Source organism: Chiloscyllium punctatum, chromosome 5 (assembly GCF_047496795.1).
Source record: "Chiloscyllium punctatum isolate Juve2018m chromosome 5, sChiPun1.3, whole genome shotgun sequence".
Classification (NCBI taxonomy): domain Eukaryota; kingdom Metazoa; phylum Chordata; class Chondrichthyes; order Orectolobiformes; family Hemiscylliidae; genus Chiloscyllium; species Chiloscyllium punctatum.
Window position 1 is genome coordinate 16,006,080 of NC_092743.1, and position 12,730 is coordinate 16,018,809.

The following is a 12,730-nucleotide window of genomic DNA, read 5'->3' on the forward strand; positions in this document are numbered from 1 at the left end:
CAAGATTAAATTATAAAGCCATTTATAAATCTTCTGCTTCTGAATTTCTTGCACAGGGATTAAACATTCGCTCATAGTATTGAACTGAAATAGTATATTTCATATAATTATAGTCACACATGATTTGGGGAACATGATTGTCATGCACTCTTAGAAGAGGAGCAGTGTGGATTTCAAAAATACAAATCAAAATTTCTGGACTTGTTAAAATGCTTGCAAAGTAAAGAGGGTGGCTCAGTGGTTAGCACTGCTACCTCACAGCACCAGCTACCCCGGTTCGATTCCAGCCTTGGGTGAGTCTGTGTGGAGTTTGCACATTCTCCCCATGTCTGCCTGGGTTTCCTCCCACAGTCTAAAGGTGTTCAGGTTAGGTGAATTGGCCATACTAAATTGCCCATAGTGTTCAGGGATGTATTGTTTAGGTGCATTAGTCAGGGGTAGAGTAATAAGGTAGGGAAATGGGTCTGGGTGGGTTACTCTTCGGAGGGTCGGTATGGACTTGTTGGGCTGAAAGGCCTGTTTTCACACTGTAGGGAATCTATGATTACAAAAGTTACGCTACGATTTTTCATCTCATCTGCCTTAATCAATAAGCCCTCAGTTTGAGAAATTAATTTTCCAACATCGGCGATGGGAGGATTGGATCTCTCATCACTTCGATCCCATTAAATACCATTCCAAGCTGGCTTATTTGACATGAGGCTTGGGGCTTGCCTCCATATTTCAAAGATAGACTGTGTTTCTTTGCTATGGTTGTCTCATCTTTCCTTCTCAAAGGTAGCTTGGTTTTGGAAAGTAGATGTTAATTAAGCACAGAGAATACAAAACCCTTTTGTGGGGAGGGTTGGGGGGGGGGGGTGGGGGAGAGAAGGTAGCTCACATCAGGTCTCCATTTTAAAGTAATATAGAACTAACACTTAACTATGTTTCCGTTATTGCAACTGTAATTTTTTTTAAACATTGTACAAATTGTACAAGTTTTCTCAGACACACGAGAAGTATATACTCACAGAGACATAAAACACCTAGGTATAAAATATAAAGCAGTGTAATAGTTACTAAAAAGGACATGCCTTATTGCTACAGCGATTTTTGCTTCTTTTTTCCATACTGTACCACAACTTGTTCGGAGAATGTGATTTGCATAAATTATTCAAGTCTGAGAAATATTCACACATCTCAAATTCTACAATATTTAAAATAAACTTTTCTAACATATCTCTTTATTAAAAGAGAAATAAAAATGTCATTATGTAATTCTTTTAGGCCAGACACAAAGGTTTACACCTTAGTTGTTTTTTTTTTCCCGTTTTTGTACTATTTACTTGCACAATAAAAGCTGCTGTTGGTACAAGGATTTAAGACCCTATCTAATGGTGCTCACACGTTCACAATGCTTATGCATTTGTGAAGGTCTATGAATGACCGAAGAATTACCAAACATGTATATTTCTAGCAAAAAAACCTTGGTTCCCATAGAAATAATTCCATGTTGCATTTTGGACACTTGAATGGATTCCGATGTGTTAAAGCTGAGAATCCAAAGCAAGGCCTGATGTTGCAACATCTCGTCACCTCTGACCTCTTCTTGTAAAGGTAAGTGGTTAATTTGCATAATTTATACAGTTTTTTTTACTAAAGAGCATTTTCCTTCTTTATAAACCAGAAAAAAAAACTAATCTCTACAGATAAACTCCCCATCTCCAGCCAATGCTGTCGATAGGTTTTGGACATGAAGCTGTACAGCGCAATCAAACATACTTACATCTTAGCTCATTTCACAGGTACCGCCATAATCAAGGCACAAAGATCGTCTACAAGTATTTTTCTTCAATAAAGTTGTACAAAATAATACATTTTACAGTCTGTACAAGATAATCAGCAGTAAAACAAACAGAAAAAAAAACAAATGTTGGACTATTTGTCCGTTCATGATCTAAGCTAAGGGATTGTAATTGACAGTTTGAACAAACATGAATGTGTGTCTGTGTGCGCACGCGTGTGTGTGTGTGTGTGTGTGTGTGTGTGTGTGGCTGTTTCCAGCCTTCTTGTAGAAATTGAAGCAGTTTCTAAGATGTGATGAGACTCGATAGCCCCAAGACCTCAAAACACAGCTCCTACTTGTAGGACATGGGCATCCTGCCTCTTGGTTTTTTGTTTTAGACAAAATCTTTGCCATCACTGGCGTAAGACGAGGTGCTTTCCTTTCAGCCGCCCTGCGTTCCTTAATGCTGGAAACAGTGAAACTATTCAATGTTGTGGTGCTGCTACATTGCATGAACTTCCTCGACAGTATTGTTTCAAAATGACCTGATGCAAAAAGTGCATTTTCATCCTAATATATTTTACCCCATCAAATACTCCCAAGTGTTGTATTGAAAAGGAACTCAGAGGTCTGAGGGTAGTGCCATCTTGTGCTGCCTCAGGGCAGAGACGACTAGACTATAGAGCTACAAAGCCTGGAGGGAGACAGGCTGAGGTATACTCAGGCATCTGTCAGACACAGAGGTAGCCAGAGGGCTCAGTGGAACCACAGAGAAGGAGCAGGAGCAGAGTTTTTTTTTGTAAAAACAAATACAATGGGATGCATGAAGAAAGGAGAAGAGAATACAAGAAAGGAGAAGTGAAGAAAGAGAGAATTCCGAGAGCAAAGTTGATCCACTTCACTCATATCTCTCCCGCCCTGTGTGGGCACATTAAGAAAAAGGAATCAGGGAGTCCAAAAATCAAGAACTCGGGTTGTTTCTCCATCACAATAGTTCATACTGGCGAAGATGCATTCTCTGAATAATGTCTCGACAGTCATTGAATACTCTGCGGATGTTTTCTGTATCGACGGCACAGGTGAAGTGAGGGTAACAGTAGTGTCGTCCATCTCCACTCGCTGTGCTGATCCTCTGCAGAAAGAAGCAACAAACACTTATCAATACTTGCCTTTGCCTACGCTCACAACTTAGTCAGATACTGATTCTTGGACAAAAGTGACATGCATGGAATGTTTCAAATATGACATGTTTCCCTTCTTATCTGTTAGCCACAAAGCAAAAGCAAACAGGTTTTCCCTCACTATAACAAACGATCAACATTGTTAAACAATCCAAGGCTCCTCCAAGGGTATTATGGGATGAAGTCATATTTGACACCAAATTACAAAGAGAGACTGCAATGGATGGTTCTTAAAGAACAGATTAAAGCAGCAGGGAGAGGCAGGGACGTTTAGTGTGGGTATTCCAGATTTAGGAACAAGACCATTGAAGTTATGGAATCATTGAATACCGCTAGTGTGGAAGCAGGCCATTCAGCCCATCGAGTCCACACTGACCCTCATAAGAGCATCCCACCCAGACCCAAACCCCGACCCTAGCCCTGTAACCCCGCGTTTCCCATGGCTGCTAATGATGGAGGGGAGAAAATTGGGAATGTGCAGGAGATTAAAATCAGAACAGCACAGGGATCTTAGTGTTTAGGTCTAGTCAGGTAGTAGTGCAGACTTCAAGATCTTTATTACCGACAGTCGCTATTAAAATATAAAAACATACTATGTGTAAGTTACCAAATTACACTGCATCTCATAAAAACTATTTTGAGGATTAAACTGTGGGGAAGGGTGGGACAATGACAAATACCACTTTCAACTGGAGGAGGGGAAAATCATGCTCAAGTGTTAGAAAGATGTCCAAGCACTGATAACGTTGTCTTCTGTTCAAACTCAGACAATGTGCTACAGGCTTTGCAAACTGCTCTTCAATTTCTGTTACGTTACTAAATAAAATGTGAAACGCTCCAATACAAAAAGAAAAAGAATAGGAATAATTCAGCTGGTCTAGGAGCAGCTGTGGAGAGAGAACAAATGTTTTTGGGTCTGCTGGGAGGTTGTTGGCTGGAAATGTTAACTCTGCTTCCCTCTCCAAAAAGGCAATTAAATAGCGTCCATCATTCTCTGTTTTTATTTTTGATTTCCAGCATTCACAGTTTTGCCCCACTTGGTTCCATTAAACAGGAGATCTGTTGCCCATGTTCCCTCTGACTCTGCATCAGTAAGTACTCACAAGAAATTCATCCCGTACAAAGTATTTTGCTCTTGTAACTCTTGCATCTTCTCCAGGTTCTGGTGTTGCTGTTTCCGAAACAAAGAAACAACGAATTTATAAAAAACAGTTCAAGAAACAGCTTATTAGTTATTGCTGGCTTGTTATGAATCACATCAAGACCCACTGGAAGGGAATGAATTGAAGGCTGCAAGGCAAACTTGCCTCTGATAGACATTTGAATAGTTCCAGAGAGGAAATGAATGCAGGCATTAATAGACAAAAATCATTAATAAAATAATTCAACTGCACAGTTTCTTTACAGCAGCTTGGGGGAGGATGGCGGAGATGTGGGTTCTAAGATAATACTATGATATAAATACAGGCTATTAAACTGTTTTTACTGGCGTTCTATCAGTGCAAGTGTCAAAGTGGCAATTAGCTCAAAGGGATTAGAAACACGTCAGGGGCTGGAGTCAAACACAAGCAAATTGGGTTCAGAGGTGCATGTCAGAGCTATGGACAGAAGATGGCCTGAACAATGAGAAATGCATCAAAAAGTTCACTCAAACACTTCTTATCTTTCCAAATGCAATAAATCAAAGATGTGAACAATTAGTCTATAGAGGGGAGATAACTCCACAGAGGCCAGTATCCCATCACCAAGTCACTCTGTATTTCCATATGCAAAGTACATGATTCTGATCCAGCTCCCTCAGAGTCAGCTTCGAAAGTGAGCAGAACCCCTGACCCTCCTGATTATGTTTTTTCTTTCCTACCCCCACACTACCGCCTAACTGCGGTAGTGCTTATTTTTTCCCCAGCACCCATGTTGTGTACCTTCCTGATTATATCTGTCAGTCAGGGCTCCCTGATTGGACAAGATTAACAGACCCAGTCAGGGAACTGATATTCTATAAGGTCCACCTGGCAGACCTCATTATAGTCACTACTCGAGGTAGAAACAGGAAATGCTGCAAATACCCAAGTCTGATGATATCTATGGTGAGAAACAGAGTAAGGTTTCAGGTTAACACCCTTTTGTTAGAACTTGGACAAATCAGGAATATAGCAGATTTCGGGCCAGTGACAAGGGGAACAGAGAACAAAAAGGAAGATCAGTAGTGGGGTGGAAGATCAGGAGAAATTAAATCTCAAAAGAGTTGATGGTGTGAGGCAAAAGGAAGTGGTTCAGGGACCAGAAAAATAACAAAAGATGTGTCCAGAGATTCTGATGAAAGGTCATTGATCTAAGCTGCAAACTCTTCTCATTTCTCCAGATGATACCAGACCTGAACATTTCCTGCATTTTGTTTCAGATTGCCAGCATCTGCACTATTGTGCTTTTGTATGTGGTTTGTTGAGGTACGAATAGCAGAGTGTTGAATGGCTGTAGTGTGATAAATGCTGGTCTTGTCAGACATCCTGTGAATTTTTAAAAATAAAATACCCATGGGGGCAAGCCTTTTTTGAGGTGGAAGTGAAATGAGAGTCACTAATACACGTATTGTGTGGTAGAGGTTTGAAACACTTCTGCAAACAGCAATTAATGCTTGATCACGTTCATTTGAAATCGGAGATCAATAGTTTTTTTTGTCAGTCCTAGGGGCTGAGAGGTATGCAGACATGATAGATGGATGGACACTGTTAAGCCAATGTCTCAAGGCTCAAAGGGTTAAATAGGCATTTCCTGCTTTCGAAAAATGAGGTGGGGGGGGGGGCGGATCTTATCAAAACATATACAATTATAAAGAGAATGGATAAGATAGAAGCCGGGAGGTTGTTTCCACTATTGGGTGAAACGAGAACTAGGGGGCGTAGCCTCAAAATAACGGGCAGTAGATTTTGGGCAAAGTTGAGGAGGAATCTTTTCCGCCAAAGGATTGTGAATCTGTAGAATTCCTGCCCAGTGAGGCAGCTGAGGCCACCTCACTGAATGTGTTTAAGGTAAAGATAGATAGATTTTTGAACAGTAAAGGAATTAAGGGTTACAGTCAGCAGGTGGGTAAGTGGAGCTGAGTCCATGAGAAACTCAGCCCATGATCTTATTGAATGGCACAGCAGGCTCAACGGGCCAGACGGCCTACTCCTGCTCCTCATTCTTATGTGCCCTTGCTCCTAAAGAGTCTCTCCACAATTAGTACAAAATTGAAAAAGCATTACCGTCATCTGGTGTCGTGTAGCGTGTATATTCTGGAAAATAGTCTTCAATTTTGGATTTTCCCGCCAACACTTTCTCAGCCAGAAGGTCTTGCTTGTTCAAGAAGAGGATGACAGAAATGGTTCGCAGCCACCTAGCACAAAGGGACACCAGTCAGCACGTGGGAAACCAGCAACTCCTAGCCATACAGTGGGTTCGCTGGGATTGGAGGAACAGTTACAGTTTGCAGTCTGTCAGTGCACATCTACTGAGGCCCAATGCTTACTGAAGCACTATGACTAGATTAGATTAGATTACCTACAGTGTAGAAACAGGCCCTTCAGCCCAACAGGTCCACAACAACCCTCCGAAGAGCAACCCACCCAGACCCATTCCCCTACATTTACCCCTGACTAATGCACCTAACACTACGGACAATTTAGCATGGGCAATTCACCTAACCTGCACATCTTTGAATTGTGGTAGGAAACTGGAACACCTGGAGGAAACCCACGCAGACACAGGGAGAATGTGCAAACTCCACACAGACAGTCACCAGAGTGTGGAATCAAACCCAGGTCCCTGGCGTTGTGAGGCAGCAGTGCTAACCACTGAGCCACCATGTTGCCCCATTATTTGTGTGTGTTGAAAGTAATTTGCCAATTATGTACTTATCCTGCAAGGTTATTATGGCCTCCTTTTAGTTTGTTGCAATTTCTCCCACTATTGACCTCCAATTGTCCCTAATTTGGTATTAAATTTTTTAGATTAGATTACTTACAGTGTGGAAACAGGCCCTTCAGCCCAACAAGTCCACACCGACCCGCCGAAGCGCAACCCACCCGTCCCCCTACATTTACCCCTTACCTAACACTATGGCCAATTCACCTGACCTGCACATCTTTGGACTGTGGGAGGAAACCGGAGCACCCGGAGGAAACCCACGCAGACACGGGGAGAACGTGCAAACTCCACACAGTCAGTTGCCTGAGGCGGGAGTTGAACCTGGGTCTCTGGTGCTGAGAGGCAGCAGGGCTAACCACTGTGCCACCGTGCCGCCCACACGTCTTACGTCTTTAACTGCAATATCTAAGTAATTAACGTACCGCAACATGCAAATAACAGGAGGACCAGCAATTTAAAAATAGTTCTTTCAAACAGGAAAGTATTGATGATAATGAATGGTGACCCAACTCGCTCCTCAGGAATAACCATCACTAGAATTCCCAGTGGAATTACAAGAGAATGAACTGGAAGGTTCTCAGTCAACACAAGCAGTCAATTCCACATAAAGGCAGATGGTAAAATTGTGTATTAAAAATTTTATGTATTAAGATTAATTCACCCAGCAGAATGAGAAATGTCGGGATCGATTGTCCGAAGATGAGAGCAGTAAATACCAACTCCTTATTTTCTCTACTATCCAGGCATATGCAGATGACACTGTTTCTCAATAATGGTTACCAAAAGGCCAAACTGAAACTAAGTTTGTGATTTCTTGGCCAAGTTCTGCATAACTTTAAATCAGAAGAGACGGAGGGAATGAAAATCACAGGAAGTGCAGCCTTAAACAGCCAATAAAACATCACCCTCTCAAAATAAAACTTGACAGCCAAACATACGTCTGTATTAGAAAAAAAAGGCAGGTTTTCTTTTACCTGTTATTCCAAATGCTTTTGAAGAGATCAAGAGCTTCTCGGAGTCGATTGGTGTTGTTGTCTTCTCGTATCACCATGTTGTAGCTACTACTGGCCACCACAAAAATAATGGCCGTGACATCTACATGTAGTCGGCGGCAGATTGACAATTCCATTCAGTCCAGGGAGACAGAAGGGAAAGGAAATGGAAACAGAAGAAAATAACATGGTTACTGGATTCAAATGTAATGTCCTGATTTTGGTAACAGACAACAATCAACAGACAGGAGGGTTCCCTCCCAGTTGGGGAACACTTCAGTGGTCTGGGACATTCGACCTCGGACCTTCGGGTGACCATCCTCCAAGGCGGACTTCGGGACAAGCAGCAGTGTAAAGTGTCACATTACAGGTGACCTCATTGCATTATATATACACACAGATAGATGCACACACACACACACACACACTCACTCCTACACACACGTTTGTGGGATGAATTTGTACTTGCAGGGTTACATTGTACTCTGCTCAAAAACTGCATCAATCCACATAAGACTTTGTTAATTCATTTTTTAGATTAGAATCAGTCTAAACATTATGGTACAGACAACAGCACAGAGGGGTGCTAAAACCCATACATTGTCTGGGCTGACACCAATTGTTAAAGTTCACTTGAGAACGTAACTTTTAAAAAAAAGTTTTGCGATTTACATATGAAAGAAGTGGAACTAACATGGTCATTCTAACAGATGAGAGACTTAACAAACAGTGAAGGCATTTTTCATTGTATGATTTCAGTTACATCACACTGTAAACTTTTGCTATAAATTGTGTCTCTTACAATTATGTACTCCACAACCACCTGATGATGAAGGAGCAGCGCTCCGAACGCTAGTGCTTCCAATTAAACCTGTTGGACTATAACCTGGTGTTGTGTGATTTTTAACTTTGTACACCCGAGTCCAACACCAGCATCTCCAAATCAGAACCACCAATCGGTCTTTAACAGAACCTAGTGATGCTAAAGTTGGATGAGGTACTGGCCTGACCAGTAGAGGGAACATGGTGAACATGAGAAAATGAGGACCGCAGATTCTGGAGATCAAAAGGTGTGACATTGGAAAAGCACAGCAGGTCAGTGCCTCTGGGTGCTCCGGTTTCCTCCCACAATCCAAAGATGTGCAGGTGAGATGGATTGGCCATGCTAAATTATCCAGGGATATGCAGGCTAGCTGGCTTAGCCCTTCCTGATGAAGGGCTTATTCCCGAAACATCGACTCTCCTGCTCCTCGGATGCTGCCTGACCTGCTGTGCTTTTCCAGTGCCACACTTTTTGGGAGCATGGTGAACAGCACGGTGATATCCACCATGACCATTCCGAGCTGAAACCTTCCATAATGGAGCACTGACTGACCAATGACCTGCTCCGAATGTCACTGTGTGCTGCCAAAGTGAAGGCCAATCTTCAGATCTGAAATGCACTTCACACTCTGGTCACCTCACTGCAGAAAGAGTATTATTAAACCAGAAAGAGTGCAGAAAAGATTTTTTAGGAAATTACTTGGACTGGAAGGTTTGAGTTATAAGGAGAGGCTGGATAGGCTGGGACTTCTTTCCTTGGAGACTGAGAGGTGACCTTATAGAGGTCTACAAAATGGTAAAAGGCACAGATAAAGGTAGATAGGCTATTGCTTTTCCCCATGGTATGGGAGTCTTAAACTAGAGGGCATAGGTTTAAGATGAGAGATACGAGGGGTCCAGAGGGACATTGTTTTCACACAGAGGGTGGTGATTGTCTCGAATGGAGGTAGTAGTGGAAGGGAGTACAATTTCATTATTTAAGAAGGTTAAAAATCACACATTGTCAACCACCTGTTGAAGGAGCAGTGCTCTGAAAACTAGTGCTTCCAAATAAACCTGTTGGACTATAGCCTGGTATTGTGTGGTTTTTAACTTTGTCTACCCCAGTCCAACACTGCCATCTCCAAATCATTATTTAAAAAACGTTTGGACAGGTACATGGATGGGAAAGGTTTGGAGGGAAAAGGACCAAACACAGGCAAATGGGCCTACATTAGTTGTGAAAACTGGGTGGTATAGATGAGTTGGGCTGAAGGGCCTGTTTTCATGCTGTAACCCTCGATGATTCTAACACCAGTCCAGGAAAGCAATTTAATTCCTGATTGAAGAGACAAGTAACAATTACAGCAGGCTACTGAAAAGGAGCTCATTGTGCTTTGGAGGGAATTAATGGCTGTATTAAGATGGATACAGTAAGATGGCAGGTAGGCTGTTTTATGATGTAGCAAAAAGGGACAATTGCACTGGGCTGACTGTTGCTCTTGAAACATCAATCGACCACACCCCACCGAAAGCAACCAATCCATATACCCATTTTCCCTCCAAGAATATGGTCACCCAGTAAAGAGTATAACTCCCCGAGATTGGGAGTTAGCAGCACTGTAACAGCTCAACAAAGGGACCAGGGGACTTACAGACACCATTCAGGGGTCTGGACAAGGGCTTACCATGGACTGGCTGAAGAGTCTATATACTTCAGCTGTTTGGCACTTTTGAGGATCTTATTTATAAATCAAATTCATTTTCCACCATCTGCAAATCTGGGTGCCCAGAACATTATTTGGGATTCTATATTAAAAGTGTCCAATAATGTCACTAGGCCATCACCTCCAGGTATCTTTTAGGAAGCAAACTAGGCTCCAGGATACCCCATTTGCAAGCGTACACCATCACTTCTTTTGTGGAGTCAGGAAGGTTGATTTTTCAAGAATCATTCTTGCCATTACTGCCCTGGATTATCATTTCAGGACCACCACCAGATATTATCTGGTATCACAGCATTGCTTTGGTCTGGATCAGCCTGTTCAATTGAACCTTTGAAGCATCAGGAATCATATTGCTCCATCAGAGACCTACCCTTAGGTGGCAGCACTGGGTTAAGTAGAATCTGACCAATGCTTCAATCCATTAAATCAGAACGGTGTCAGTGAGAATTGGTTAATTTACAATCCTGAAATCCACATGTGGATTTCCTACACGTTTTGATTAAGGAACAAAATCAACATTTTAACCGTAAACCTGATTTTCAGCTGGTAGTTGTGCACTGTGTACGTGATTAATAAATTAATTAACAAATAGGAAATGGACAATGGCCATCACTTAACGCCTTTTGGAATCTGAACAGGTCTCTGTAAACTAATAAAGTGACAATGGGGTAAACTAGTAGGAGTAAGTGGCAGAAGCAATCCAATGGTAAGTTCTATATTCAGTGGCCGTGTTCTTGTAGAATTTTAACAACAATGTGACACCCAGGAGAACAACTGATAGCCTTTTAAAAAAAATATTAAATGCTCCCCCTCAATTACTGACCATTGAAGCACTGGATCCATTTTCTACGTTCATCTCTCTGTCCGCCCACATCAAACATACTGGAAAAGAAAGGCAACAGAATCAGGAATCTCATTTACTGAATCGATAGTGAAATACACGTTTATTGACCGGGGAAGTGGGAGGTTTGCTAAATACTGAAGAATTTTATATTGTCTATAATATTACACAATGACATTCTGTCAGTGTTGGTAGAACACTTTATTGACATGAGTTAATAATGTAATGATATTGTCCTTGATGTGACTTAGAAGCTGTTAATTGAGATGTATCACACTGCCTTTCACTGGTCAATACTATCCATAACTAAGACACAGAACAGTTTAAGCAGCTTCCTCTCTGATTGAGGAAACTAATTTTAAAACTCTTTAGCCCTTTCCACTATCCAAGAAAGCCCCCTGAGATCAATGCTTTTGTACTGATCCTGCTCAGCAGCAGAAGCCTCCAGCATTGCTTGCTATATCTTGGAAGGTCCTTACACCTTATCAGGAAATGTTGTTGCATAAATCTCTCAAATTAGCTGCTTCTATGTCCTTACAAAGACCAGCAAGTTGTTTAATTAATACAATCTTTTAGCCATGATTCAGCAAACCATCTGGGAAACAGAGGCAGGAAAGAGTTTCATAAGAATGCAAATAACGTGAAAAAAGTAGAAAAATGGCTTCACTTAACACGGTCAAAACACAAAAGTAAAAAGGGTGGAATTTTAGCATTTCCCCAATAGGAATTATTAAAATTATTTGCACTTTTTTTTAAGTCTGTCTTCACGTCCTCAGGTATCTGAATATTTTCAAGTGCTCATTTGAAAGACAGTCAGTGCATTGCAGACAAAGGGTCAGCCAAGTTACACACACAGCAATCAAACAGAGAACTTGATAATGTATGCTTTCTGGTGATAATAGGATGAAAGAAGTTTGCTGGTCAGGATGCTGGAGAACTCCTTGTTCACTTGGGGACAGCATGGGATCCATGGTTACCTTTGACTGTAATGGAGCGAGTTTAGCATCTCGTCAGAAAGGCAGCACCACCCACCACAGAGCAGCATACTGGCACTGCTTCAGTCTAAAACATCTTCCTGCGATCATTCTGTGGGATGAGAGTGGCACAGGCCAGACCAGCACCTATTGGTCATCCTGGATGAGAACTTAAAATCTTCAGTAAAAGAATTCCAATTCAACAACAGAGAAACCCTTCAAAAGTCAGTTACCCAGAGGTTGGATCTTCCCTCCCTCGATAATTCCCTTGGACTTTGGCTGATAAATAGTCACTTGAGAAGCTGTGATAACCTTGCGACAGTTAGGAGTGTTCAAATTATAGGACTGATTTAGAGGCATACTCACTGAAAATTTACTTTGTCAACTTGAAATCTCGTTTCAAAAATCCCTGATGTCAAAACTCTGCAACGGAGCAAATCCTGGTGGAAAAGACAAGAAGGATATTCATAAACATATCTGACTGAGAAAAACACTTCCACAGTGTGCGTGCAATTGGCTGGGTAAAGCTATTGTGATGGACCT

General features: G+C 41.7%; 1 protein-coding gene across 2 annotated transcripts in view; it reads right to left on the reverse strand.

Annotated features, from left to right (window-relative positions):
* Positions 1 to 1,032: 1,032 nt before the first annotated feature.
* Positions 1,033 to 12,730, reverse strand: part of LOC140476911 (guanine nucleotide-binding protein G(s) subunit alpha-like) — a 287,271-nt gene continuing 275,573 nt past the window's right edge. For both annotated transcript variants that reach the window (XM_072569833.1, XM_072569834.1), the window contains exons 7-12: positions 12,554 to 12,627; positions 11,196 to 11,254; positions 7,827 to 7,947; positions 6,192 to 6,322; positions 4,050 to 4,117; positions 1,033 to 2,897 (exon numbers count right to left, since the gene is read on the reverse strand). In XM_072569833.1, coding sequence (XP_072425934.1) covers positions 2,751 to 2,897; positions 4,050 to 4,117; positions 6,192 to 6,322; positions 7,827 to 7,947; positions 11,196 to 11,254; positions 12,554 to 12,627 — 600 coding nt within the window. In that variant the 3' untranslated portion in view covers positions 1,033 to 2,750. The remainder of the gene's footprint in view (positions 2,898 to 4,049; positions 4,118 to 6,191; positions 6,323 to 7,826; positions 7,948 to 11,195; positions 11,255 to 12,553; positions 12,628 to 12,730) is intronic.